General features: G+C 33.7%; 1 protein-coding gene across 1 annotated transcript; it reads right to left on the bottom strand.

The window, feature by feature from the left end:
* Positions 1-9514: 9514 nt before the first annotated feature.
* Positions 9515-12519, bottom strand: LOC145012189 (rop guanine nucleotide exchange factor 7-like). The gene is made up of 7 exons (XM_078970974.1): positions 11898-12519; positions 11522-11638; positions 11285-11439; positions 11138-11212; positions 10761-11051; positions 10316-10675; positions 9515-10101 (listed from the first exon to the last, which is right to left on the bottom strand). The coding sequence occupies exons 1-7, from the start codon at positions 12280-12282 to the stop codon at positions 9694-9696; spliced, it is 1791 nt and encodes a 596-aa protein (XP_078827100.1). The 5' UTR covers positions 12283-12519; the 3' UTR covers positions 9515-9693.
* Positions 12520-13807: the final 1288 nt, after the last annotated feature.

Below are 13807 nucleotides of genomic sequence, written 5' to 3'. Positions count from 1 at the left end.
TGACGAAGATGCAGAACTCTTAGACTATTTCTTCTTAGTTGTAGTTTTGGGGATTTCAGGAACATTTTGTGAAGATGGCATTGTTGAGTTCTTAAAGGCTTGAAGAACATAATTCAGAGAAGGGTTCTCAAGAAGAAGATAGATAAAGTGTAAAGTGGGAACATTTGAGATTTGAAACCCTTTTATAAGTTGGATATTTCGGGTCGGTTCGAATAGAAAGAGATGATGACACCCGAAAGTGCAACGGGTCACATTTAACGTGTTGCCAAAAATGGCATCCTTAAAAACTATAAATGCAAAAGATTCGACGTGTATTCGTGCCAAAGAAGAAAACCATCGTTTCACTTTTAAGTTGACAAGCACTTTATTGAAAAGTTTACCAAAAAACATTCATTGATAATTAAAGGATAATCATCAAGAAAAATTTTACGTTAATATAAATAAGAAAACGTTTCGGAATTGAAAACACTTTAATGAAAACCTTTGAAATTCTTTTTACAACTAAGGATTTTAGAACAAGTAGATTTCGAGACGAGATGTCATAAGATACTTGGTATAGAATATGAACACGTCATTAGTACATGGTATAGAATTCAGGATGGCGCAATCTTAGACTGAATATTAGAGGTAAAAAAGCATGAAGATATTAAAGGACCATTTTCAAAAGATTTGAATTCCGAGACATGAAGGATAAGATCTCGGACAAGGATGAGAGATGAACACACATTACCGTTTCCGATTTGAATTCCAGATTGAACTTCATAACACTTGATTTTGAAATAAATTTTTAGATGAGATCAATGCAAAAAACACCAATGTAAACCAATGTAACTATATTGGTCAGGAGCTTCAATAGATGAGGAAAGTTGTACAACTTAAAAACTAGAAGAAGGGGTTAGAAAAAATAAAAAGACACGTAAAATGATCCTATACTTTCCAAGAGGAAACGATTCTGGGTGAAATGATTTTGACTTCGGAATTATTTCTCTTTCTGATGTTTCCATCAGAGAGTACATGTATCTTGGAAAAATTGTGGACCAGGCATCATCATACCTAGTTTCTTCAGAAACCCATTAAATTTTGTTTCATCCAATGCCTTAGTAAAGACATCATCAATTTCATCGTCAGATGGAACAAAAATAATTGGGTGTTTCCTTTTAAAACATGATCTTTAGTGAAATGCTATCGAATATCGATGTGCTTCGTCATGGAGTATTGCATTGGATTGTGAGAAATCACAATTGCACTTTGAGAGTCACAATAGATTGGAATTTGTTGAAATCGATAACTATAGTCCAAAAGCTGAGATTTCATCCAAAGAGCTTGCGAAGTGCAACTTGCAGCAACAATGTATTTTGCTTCGGCTGTTGAGATAGCAATACAGTTTTGTTTCTTAGATGACCAGCTAACCAATCTTCCACCCAAAAATTGACAAGCTCCTTAGGTGATTTTTCTATCTAGTTGAAGACCTCCATAGTTTGAATCAGAGCATGCCTGAGGAAGGAAAATTTCATTTTTCAGATACCAAATTCTAAGGCTCTTTGTTCCTTTGAGATATCGAAATATTTGCTTGATAGCTAAAAGATGAGACATCTTTAGATTGACCTGAAATTTGGCACATAAGCATGTAGAGAACATGATGTCTAATCTACTTGTAGTATGGTAGAATAGCGATCCAATCATTCCCATGTACTTCTTTTGATTAACAACAACAACTGATGGGTTCGATAAGATCTTTTGTTTGAAACCCATAGGAACCTTTGCAGAGGAACAGGTGTTCATTTACTACTTTTTCAGAAGTTTGGAAAATTATTTCTCCTGGTGAATAATGATTCCTCTATTGGTTTGCTTGAATTGGAGTCCGAGGAAGAAACTTAATTCATAATTCATGCACATTTGGAATCAACTAACAGTTAACTTTGCAAAATTAGCAACCATCATTGAATCCGTGGATCCAAAAATGATGTCGTCAACATAAATTTGGACTAATATGAGATGGTTTCCATTTGATATTTAGAATAGGTTAGGATCAAGAATTCCTCTTTGAAAAATAGAATTCTTAAGAAAATCAGTGAGAGTCTCGTACCAGGCCATGGAGCTTGCTTGAGGCCATAAACAAATTTTTAGATTTGTAACAATAGTTTGGATAAGAAAGATTGACAAAAGCAAGGTGTTGTTGGAGATACACTTCGGTATCCAGTTCATCGTTGAGAAAGACACTTTTAACGTCCATTTGGTAAATCTTAAAGCCTTTGTAAGCTGCATAAGTAAGAAATATTTGGACGGCTTCAAGATGAGCAACGAGAGTTAAAGTCTCGTTGTAATCATGCCCTTCGATCTGAGTGAATCATTTGGCCACCAATCTTGCTTTGTTTCTGATAATAACTCTAGTGTCATCTAGCTTGTTTTGGAAGACCCATCTTGTACCGACAATAAGGTGATCATGTGGACGAGGGACGAGATTCCACACTTCATTTCTATCAAATTTTGCTGATTCTTCTTACATGGCTGTAATTTAGTCAAATTGTTCTAATGCTTCCTTAATGGATTTTGGTTCAACCATTGAGATAAATGTCGAGAAGTGGCATTCGTTTTGGATGTTTATAGTAGAATGAGTTTGAATACCAGCATTAAGATTTCAGATGACTTGATTTGGAGGATGGGCCTTTGTCCATATGTGTAATCTTGGAAGTTCTTGTGTAGCGGATGATTTGATATCAACAATGGGGTTATGTTGCTCTCCCTGAATAGTTTGAATTTGAGGATGATGCTCCCCCTGAACTTCTGAACCGGATATGTCAAGGTCGTCTTTGTTCAGAAAGTCAAAGAATTTAGCATCTTCTTCATTATTTTTCAGAATAGGATCAAATTATAGTGAATTGATCCGTTGCATCTTAAAATTCATCCACATTTGATTTGAGGGATGGATGATCATTCTCCCCCTCAACCTGAGAAGGTTGAAATGATTCGAAATAAATTGTAGGAAAGGTAAGGTTCGGACTAGAAACGTTTTGAAAAATTGGATCTACAGTTGATGAGGACGGCGTTGAAAGAGATTCTGAGTCAAAAGCAGTTTCTAAAGGTCTGAATAGGCTTTGAAATTTGATGTCATAGATGATTTGGGAATTCAAAGATACTGGTGATGGAGCATCAGACTTCAAGATGTGATATGTAACAAGACTTGGTCCATAATTTCGAACGAATTTGTCATCAAAAGTGATATCAAATCTTTCTTAAAGTACACAAGTTCGATGATTCATAACTCTATAGGCTTTGGATTTTGATGAGTATCCCAAAAAGATTGCTTCATCGACTTTAGGTTGAAACTTGGTGAGTTGATCACGGTTGTTTTTGATAAAGGATATGTAGCCGAAAACATGTTAGAACGAGATAATCGGTTTGCACCCATTCATGGATTCATACAGTGTCATGTTGAGATGGTGATTAATGATGTTTCGGTTTTGAGTGAAGCGGATAGTGGACACAGCTTCAGCCTAGAGATAAAGAGGTAGATTAGAAAAGTTCAGTATTGATCGAGCGGCTTCAACAGGATTTTGGTTTCTTCTTTCAACAACAACATTTTGTTGAGGAGTTTAGGGAGTAGAGAAATTATGGTCGGCGCCTTTGTAGGAAAGGACTTTCTCAATGGTGACGTTGGTGAATTCCAAACCATTGTCACTTTAGATTCTTTTAACAGGAAGTTTGACAAGAAATTCAATTCCTTTGATGAAATTAATAAGTTCCGAGGTTGTTTTAGATTTTAGCCTAAGGAAATAGACCCGGATGAACCTTGTTTAGTCATCAACAATCACAAGAATGTACTTCTTGTGATGCAGAATTTCTATGGTGGAGGGTCAAAAAGATCAATATGCGGAAGTTCTAATGGTTTGGGAATTGACTTTTCAATGATCATAGGATAACCTTTCTTGAATTGCTTCCCACATTTACATGCAGCACATAGATGATCATTTTCGAATTTGAGGAGTGGTACACCTCGCACCATTTTACCGGAAACAAAACCATTCATATATCAGAAGTTTAGATGAGTGAACCTCCGATGCCATAACCAACTAACGTTAGGAACGACCTTTGAACGAAGACAGAGTTGAGGCTTTCTGATGATCATATCGATGTCTAATGCATACATGTTTTATTGCAATTGGATTTGATTAGGCATTCTTTTCGGTCTTCTGTCATGACGTAACTATGTTTTTTGCAGAATTCAACTCTCCGGTTTGCATCAGTGAGTTGAGTTGCACTAATCAGGTTGTGTTTGATGTCAACTACATATGTCACATTGGAGACAGGGAAATTGTCGTTGGTGAGGAAGCCATAACCTCAGATTTGTGAATTTGAATTGTTGTCATACGTCATGTAACCATCGTTTGGAGATAGTTTGTGTGACATCCCTAAATTCACGATCATTTAAAAAAAATTATTTATGCTTATTTAAAAATCAAAGTATTCATTTTAAAGAATAATATTGCGGAATTTGTTCCTAGAAAAAATGATAAATATATTATCAAAACATTTCTGATGAAATGTATTTTGTTTATATTAAAACTTTGGGATGTCATCGTCAATACAGAAAATAAGCTTAAACAAACGTTACATTCATTTAGACTAATGATCTATATCTCATTTAACCTCTTAGTGTAATGTGTCTTCATATCGATACCTGTGATACAAATAAACTGAGTGGGTCAGGTTGGGAAAGCTAGTGAGTACATACGGTTTTCAACCCACAATAATAAAGTTATTATGTTTCATCAGCAAACAATTAACCGAATTACCCTACCTATTATCTTCTTTATTTCTTAAGAATCTACTCTAAGAATAATCTATTCCTCAATATTTATTTCTAAGGATTATCCTAAGGAATAGGTACGAAGTTCATCGCTGCCAAGGTTTATGTAACAGGCACTAAGTCCATAGCTACCGATGTTATTTGTTAGGCACTAAGTCCATAGTTGCCACAGTTTATCTCTTTTATTGACAATATTATTTTAGGGAGTCCACCCACACAACATGTCAATATGGTTTTAGAGTACATATCGTTCACAACACCTAAAGGTTGTGAGTCTGCTAGTGTTCCGCTGGACTGTCTATAATAGTTTTTGGTTGCCATCTATACTCTGCTAGATGACTGGGTCATCGCTTGGGTCATCATTTCTCATCATCTTTCATCTCTCATCATATATCTCATCGTTCATCTCTCATCTCATCTTTCATTTTAAAACTTACTTTTTTACAAAATCAGCATAATCATGACAATTTTTAAAAAATGTATATTTTTTGTAATTTTCTATTTATAAAAAACCTAAAAAATCTTCAAAAATCATAAAATTCTAAAGGATCTTTCTATTTACTAGACCAGTAAGTTAACAATTTTTTTTTTAAAATATACTTTTAAGGATTTTCATTTAAATTTAAAGAAATAATGAATTTTCCTATTTAAAAAATATAATGAAATTCTTTTGGCTCTAAAATGATAAAGCAAGTAAAGAAATTATTTCTTTTACCAATTTAATGAGTTGGCAAAGAAAAATCAAACAATGTTTTTGTTAATGAGAAGCAAGTTTTTTTTATAAAAATTCTTTTTTTTTTAAAAAAAAAGACGCCATTCTTTTATATTAAATTAATTATCATTGTACAACGAGTGAGATGACAAACGGGTAATAAGTTGCGTTGCTAAGCCTTTTTGTATGGTAACACTAATTCTTTTGAAGACTACATCCATAGATCTAGGGGATATAACATTACTATGCATGATCCGTTCTACTCTATTAAGAAGCTCAATCGCATCTAGCGCGAGGAAATTAAACATATCAAATACAAATGATATGAACACGTGTTGATTTTCCATGCATAATTTCTCATGCTTGGTGATGTTTCTTGTAACATCTTTTAAAATAGTATGCCTCGCCGTGAAACCCCCAACCCTCAATCCCACGAGAGGGGATACCCCTGTAAGGTCCACACATGCATGTTTCCCTCCAAACCATCCAAAAATCAAAATGTCAGCCGGTCTAAGGGTTAACTATCTTTCTGTCGAGTCGGTTAAGAAATTCACATGTGCCTCATTCTTGGCAGAAACCCTGGCACACTTAAATATGTCAAACAAAACATCTCTAATCATATTGTACCTGTATTTGAGCCCCAGGAGTTCTTTACAGTGAACTAAATGCTCTTCAAAAGAGTCCAAACATGTCTTGCGACACACCGAACATATCTCGTCAGCTGAGAATATTGGAATCATGAGTCGATATTTGAGGATAGTACGATACTCTACAGGAGACATATGTTGACTAAGTCCGTCTATAGGAATCCAAGTTTTTATTATAAAAACTATGAGGTTTTTGTTCTACAAATCATAACTTTTTAAAAAATGTGTTATATATGTTATATTATATTCTTTTTGAAAAAGAAAATAGTATTTTGTATTGATATCATATTTTAATTTAGAATATTGCACTTAAAAAAACTGATATGATATTAAATGATTTGAAATATTATGATATAGAAATATTATTATTCAATGTATTTATGATTTTTATTTTATTATTATCCAAAAATGTTATTATCTTTAATTACATCTTTTATAATTTTAAATTATATTCTTAGACAAATATAATAATTCAAAAAGTTTTTATGAGTAAAACTTGATTTATATAACTATACTATGATCTAAAAAAAACTATGATTAAAAATAACGTAATATAAAATAACATGATCCAAAAGTATTATAATTCAAACAAACTATTATTCTTAATCTCTTATTATTAATGATTTTTAAAGTCTGTTAATGTGAGATTAGTCCACTTGTTAGAAAATTTGTTCCTTAAATTGAATGTCTCGAGTTCTATTCTAAGCATTGATGGTTTACTGATACTAATTGTTTTCATGTAATAACTGCTAACTACTACCATTGTACAAAAAAAAATACTAAAGTCCATAAATTGTGAAACTTGAACCAACTTTCAATTCAAAAACTATAAAAAATAGAAGAAAGTTTAGCTAAAATTAATTAAAAAAACTAAAAGTGAGTTTCATTTTATTAAAAAGAAAAGAATAAAAAGAAATAAAAAATGAGGAAAAAAAAACTTACCTAGATTACGTTACATGGACATTCATCGCACACGATAGTATCATTGAGTCTTTACTATCTTCCACGGACATACACAAACGTGATTGTGCCATATCCGAAAATGATGTTTACATTCTTAGTTACATCGTCAAGAATTTTCTTTAATATCGTGATTAGGAAGGTGTTTGGGTTTGCTTTTAAAATGATTTTTTATGTTTTTCTTTTTGAAAAAAGTCAAAAAATGTGATAAGATGTTTGAGGATTCTAAAAGTTCTTTTACAATAATTTTTTGGATAAGAAGAAACCACTCTCTTTTTCAAAAGTCATAAAATGCTATCTTTTAAGGTTTTAAAAGATAAAAAACTAAACGATATTCCAAATATATTTTTAAAGCTTCTTTTGGAAAAAATAAGAAGTTAATAAGGACTTTTATGAAAATGATTTTTGAAGTCAAAAATGACTTTTGAAGTCAAAAAGCTCACCCAAACACCCCCTATATCCGGACATAGGGATGAGCAAAAGGACCGAACCGGCCGGAACCGGCCGGAACCGGACCGGAACCGGGAACCGGCTTCGGCCAAAATCAAGAACCGAACCGGCCCGACGGTTCTATCGGTCCGGTTCTACCGGTTCTCGGTTCCTACCGGTTCTTGTCGTGTCTTCAAATGTTGGAACCGGTCCTTGAAAAATAGCATCATACGGTTCCAGTTTTTGCCGGTTCTACCGGTTTTTGCCGGTTCTACCGGTTCCGGTTATATCGGTTCCGGTTCCTACCGGGAACCTGTTCCAAAAATCTACAAAAATAACGTCCCGGTCCCGGCCCGACCGGTTCCATCGGGTTCCGATTCCGGTGCCGGTTCCGGTTCCGGTACCGGTTCCGGCCGGTTCCCCGGTCCATTTGCTTATCCCTATCCGGACAATATATATGACACATATTAGGCCCTCCGGTATACCAAGAACGAAGGGGCTCGTGGTCTACGTGGCCACGAGCGTTGTTCGTGCACACCAGTCCGGACCTTCATGGTCGTGGTGATTTGTGGTGGGGAGGACGAAGGGCCACGACCAATCCCTTTCTCTTCTTTCCTCTCAGATTTTCCTTCATGGTCGTCTTATGCACACCAACTCTCATTCATTGTTCGTGATGGTGATTGTGGTTCGTGGATCGTTAAATGTATAACGAATGGACTTAGACTTCATATTATAATTGGATTTGATCAGTTTCAAATTTTCAATATCCAAATGAGATTTATTAGTTTAAATTTCATCTTCTAATTTCAATCCGTGAACGTGACCTAAGAAGTTGGCATATCTATAATAGTTTGAGTTACGATCTATTATAATACGTAAGCTACAAAACTTTCGTCGAACGTGAGGGTATTTGTTTGGTTTTATGAAAATAATGTTTTACATGAAGTTGAATATATATATATATAAGCAAAATGTAAAGAACCTAAAATCAAACATTCACAGAAGCCCAAAAGGCTTGTCCTTCAACTAAGATGCGCCAGCCCAAAATACACCTGTCCTACAAATAAAACATACTCGAGTCACTTTGCCACATGTGGTAAATTGATATTTTTTCTGTCCTATATTAACATGTCTTATATCAACAGGGTACGTTTTCTTTTTGTTTTGTTTTAAAATAGAGAAATTAAATTGTTACCTACAAATATTTCTACCTATTAATATTATGACACGTATCATCATTTCATAATTTTTAAACTGTTTCATTAATAGTATACTAGGAATATATCAAATCAAATTAAATTGAATGTTGGAATAATGACAGGTCTCATAATATTAGTGAGTAAGAATATTTATAGACATAAAAAATAAAAAGTAATTTAATTTCTCTTTAAAATAATACTCGTTCTAAAAATAAATATTTTTTGTTTACCACAATATTCTTTATTATTAGTTAAACTATTATAAAATTTAATACAACTACTATGGAATTAAATACAACAAAATGCTACAACTGTCATTTCACTTAATAAAGTTAGTAGGAATTAATATTTCCTTAATTTATGTGTTTTTTGTCTATGGACAATAATTTTGAAACGGAAAGAGTATTAAATTAGTGAAATTTAAAAAGCCAACTACAAATAAAACATTAAACATGCAAATCGTCTAGGGTGTATTTACAAGTTTATACTATCATAATTGGTTTTATTTAAAAATTATTGTTATATTTGTTCTAATATAATTTTTTTAATGTTTTTCTTCTGGTATATGGTATCTTAGTTATATGATTATACAAGTAAAACATTGTAATTTATATGATTATGCAAAGTATAAATATACGAGTTGGTTCATATATATAATAATCGGATATCATATTTTATCTTATTCCCTTTCAGAAGATTATCTTATTTGTGGAAAACAAAAATTGGCATTTATTTACACAACTTCACTACTACACAGTCCTTCCAAAGATCCGAGTCAACTGAACCAAGACTCGTTACTCATTAGGGCAAAACCGGGATGTACAAATGCCATCACCTACCTACACCTTAAAGCTTAAACATATCCATATATAGACTCTCATTCACCCATCTACAAACATCAAACTCATCCAAAACCCATCCGAGTCAACTCAACTCAACTCAACTCAACCCAACCGAGCCATTAGACCCCGAAAGTCCCATCTTCTGTAACGCTCCTCGAGTCCTACCTGAAAATGAGTTTGACCTTGCAACTTGACCCGCATAGTGCTTACCTTTTTGGTCAATGGTCAAATAATCGGTCATAATTTTCTTTGGACTATTTATATGTGAAGGTGAAAGACTCGGTGTGGTGAAAGTGGTTCTATAAGGAGTGGTAACTGTGTGAAGTGTGTATGGTTTTCCAATGATTGTTTTGGAAACGATTTCACGGTTAGAAATTGATGAGAATTTATCCGAATGTCTTGCCAAGTCATCCACGTAAAGTAAATCATCAATTCGAGCCGTGATATTGAATGCTAGGCTCTCCAACACTCTTGAGTAGCTCTCCAAGATCGATTTTCCAACATCCTAAAATACATACATGAAACTATTAATTTAATAACAATATGAAACTACTTGTATAAAAATTTACAACATTTGTGCTAGTTGGATATCTAAAGCAACCTTTTTAACATAGAAAAAGACAAATGGATGAGACTGTGTCTAACTGATGTTGTAAACAGACAATTTAAATGTTAGAAAAACCACCATTTGGGTTTAACCTGAAGATATAAATATATACCTTGTTATATTGGATTTTACTCATGTCCAAAGTGGTTTGAGGAAGGGCAGGGAACCTTTGTCTTAAACAAAGCAAGAGGTTTTCGGCTCTATCCGCTAATGTTTCCCTTTTATCCGCATCAGCAACCAAATCCTTAACTTTGTCCCATGATGACCTAGAAAAGGACCTACTCACAATATTGTTTATAGGTTTCATGTTGTTTTTTCGTCTCCATATGTAAATGGAAGCCTCCACACGGTTCGCTATCTCAAGAGCTTGATGCTCCGATGATAAATCAAGACACTCCAACAAACACTCGGGTGAAAATTGTTCCGATGAAACATATCGATAAATAATATCGCCTAAACTACCCTTCGCATTCTGCAAACAAAAATAATAAATTTTGTTTTCAAGATGTTTAAAAGACGGGTTGTCTGACTATTAATCAAATATCTAATATATATACCTTGGGAAGTGATTCCAAATATGATTCGGGAACATCGATATCCGCTAAAGTGATACTATTGATAGCCATTGCAGCTTTTAGTATCTGATTTGTGGAATCGCGTTTGTTTTGCAAATTTTTTCTGGCGGTCTCACTGAGACCGCCAGTAGGGACCCGTGGGACCGGGAGCCACCATTTTTCTTTTTGACGTGGGACCACTTTACACAAAGACGAGGAACCATCTGTTTCAAGAGCTTGAATGCCTTGGTCAACATACCAGAACTCCATTTTTTCAAAACTGTCCAATATCTCCTGTAACAATCAAAATTCATTTCATTTCAACTTCATTTAAAAAAAAAAATCAAAATTTACAAAGAAAAAAGAGTTTAAAATCTCACGAGAAGCATGTTGTCTAATTTACGAAGAGCCGGAAGGTTAACATAAAGATCGGACCTGGGTCTACTAGTCATGACCTAAAAATCAAATATCGAAACATTAGAACTTTTTAAAGATTATTAAAAATAATAAAAATATTTTTATTTCACCTCAAGCTTGCTTCCATCTGGATAAGTTTGCCAAGATGGGATCAACTCAACGATGTAATCACTAACACAAAGAAGCCATTCAATTTCTCTTCGCCACATTGTTTTTTTCTCAGGACGTAGAGGTTCAAGCCTCCATATTTGTCCAAAAAGTGTGGCTGAAATTTCAAGAAAAACATAGAGAAATCGATGAATATCGAAGGCGTTGTAATATACGGCTGAATTCGATATCGATTTTACCACAAAGATTTGTAATTGCGTTCGAGATGGCCAAAGCTGTACAAACACCATTCCCACAACCAGACATGTCTTCTCCAAGTAACAATTTCGAGAATCTTTCTTTCATCATTTCAATTTCTATCAAAAACCCCAAATCAAAGATGAACAGTTACAGATCAAACTAAGAGAAAATCACCAATTGCTAATTATTTGACCCAAAATATAATCACAGCCAAACAACTAACTAAAACCCCATGTGAAAGATAAACATAAGAATCATCAAACTGAAAGGTAAAACACTAAGTTATCAACCGAAAGGAGAAACACCGTGATCATTTGGCATAATTTGTTGGGTTTGAATCAGAAATTAGAACAAACAAATTGGTAAAAACAGTACCTGAGAGTGGTGTTGGCCCTTGTTTCCCTAAATTTCTTTGACCCAAAAGGGGTTGCACAGAACTATCAGAATCGGTACAATGTGGGGCTTCGACCTCATGATTCAAGATGTTTACATCCTTGGAAGAAGGAGAAGATGAGTCTTCAAAGCTAGTGATACGCTCTTCATTTAAAGAAGTTTCAAATAACGTCGTGAAATCAGAGCTTGAGCTAGTATTTCCACCAAACTCTTCTTCTTCTTCACATGTATCCAAACAACCCCTTATATCTTTCTTCTCACCTTCCTCCTCTGATTTCCTCCCACAATCAACAACAATACAAGGTGAATCATCATCATACGCAGAATTATTCACTACCATGCCGAATCCTTGCAATGTAATATCCATTTTTTTGGAAAACCAACCTCCGGCAAAGAATCAATACTGCAAATTAAACAACAGGTTATCTGGGTTTGGTTGATCTTGTCAGCTTCTTCTTGGCTGTTGGAGCTTTAAACGATGCGTGGGTTTTTGTTATATACAATGAATTCATAGAGAGGGTTTCTTTGTGTTTGCTTGAACAAGGCGCCTCCTGGTTGGGTTCGTTTGGTTTGCATAATTATGTGTGATAATTTGAAATTTTGTTCTCAAAGTAATGTCAAGGGAGCGTGTTATTAGGGATGCAATATGCTAAATTGGTAATTATGAGTCTATCTTTATGATTAATAAAATGACCAAATTACCCTGAACGTTATTCGTTTTGTTTTAAATCTAAATTCCATAAATGTTTAAAACCACAATTAAAATTTCAAAAAAGTATATTTCTTGTCTACAGTTTAAACTTCGAAATCACTATGTGTCAATGTCATTAAACATCATTTATTTTCACTAGAAATGCTCTATTGTGGAGGGTACTTAATTGAGGGCAACTAGGTAATTTCATTTTCGCACAAGGGTGGGGATGCTATTCATATGCATGCCATGGACACAACATGATGACGCCAAGAACACTTGTCTCCTCATAGCACGTAATCACAAGAATGGGAATCAATTCAATAGAACTTCTAATGTTATTATATTTCATTGAATTATATATTAACTTGGCAAAATACTATGATATTAGAACTTAAGCGAGTAGCATATAAATATAAATATAGCAATAATGTATATATATTTCATGCAAAATAATATTTTATTTAAAATATTAATGTATATAGCAATAATGTAATTTATTTCATGCAAATGGGTTTCTTTCCCGATTTATTGGGAATATGGGGAAAGGTCATGTCAAAATGCTAAGACACCAAAACACCTACTTTCCATGGTTATCTCTTATTGAATCCCTTAATATTAGAACATCTTGAGCGTGTTTGCCACCGCGTTTTTTGAAGCATTTGAGGGCTTCTAGCTTTTAAATTTTGATAAAACGTTCTAGTTTAAACAAAAAAATTTATTTAGCAGTACAAACGTTTAGCTTTTAACTTTAACAAAACATACCGATTCTAAAAGTTACTTCATGTAGTGTTTAACAAAACGTTCCTAAGCTTTTGAAATCAATTTCCATAATTACCCTTAAAAATATATTTATATATTAATTTATTTTTAATCAATTGTCCTTGTATGTAATTTTATATATTTCAAAAGCTTCCAGCTATTTTTGCTAAACATTCATATAACAAATAAAAGTTACAGCTTCCCGCTACCAACTACCACCTACACGCTACCAGCTACCCGCTACCAGCTAACCGCTACCCGTTTTCAGCTAACAACTACTTTTGTCAAACGATAATATACTTTTATTATGATAATTTTAGTATTTATGTTGTTGACTTATATCAATATTTGGAAGTTAATATAGAATCAATGGCATGTATTAAGAAAAATAGACGAAAATACGAGTATGCAATTATTTGTGTTAAAGATCCATTAGAAA

The sequence above is a fragment of the Lactuca saligna genome, chromosome 8, assembly GCF_052625555.1.
Source record: "Lactuca saligna cultivar CGN05327 chromosome 8, ASM5262555v1, whole genome shotgun sequence".
Lineage (NCBI taxonomy): Eukaryota > Viridiplantae > Streptophyta > Magnoliopsida > Asterales > Asteraceae > Lactuca > Lactuca saligna.
The sequence above is the reverse complement of the archived record's forward strand: the minus strand, read 5'-3'. Positions and strand labels throughout refer to the sequence as shown.

What these genes read in the sequence shown, in the direction of transcription:
- LOC145012189 (XM_078970974.1), bottom strand. Translation starts at nt 12,282, where the DNA reads ATGGATATTACATTGCAAGGATTCGGCATGGTAGTGAATAATTCTGCG. An exon ending in AGGGCCAACACCACTCTCAG is followed by an intron (nt 11,639 to 11,897) that starts GTACTGTTTTTA and finishes GGTTTTTGATAG; the next exon opens with AAATTGAAATGATGAAAGAA. An exon ending in CGCAATTACAAATCTTTGTG is followed by an intron (nt 11,440 to 11,521) that starts GTAAAATCGATA and finishes TTGAAATTTCAG; the next exon opens with CCACACTTTTTGGACAAATA.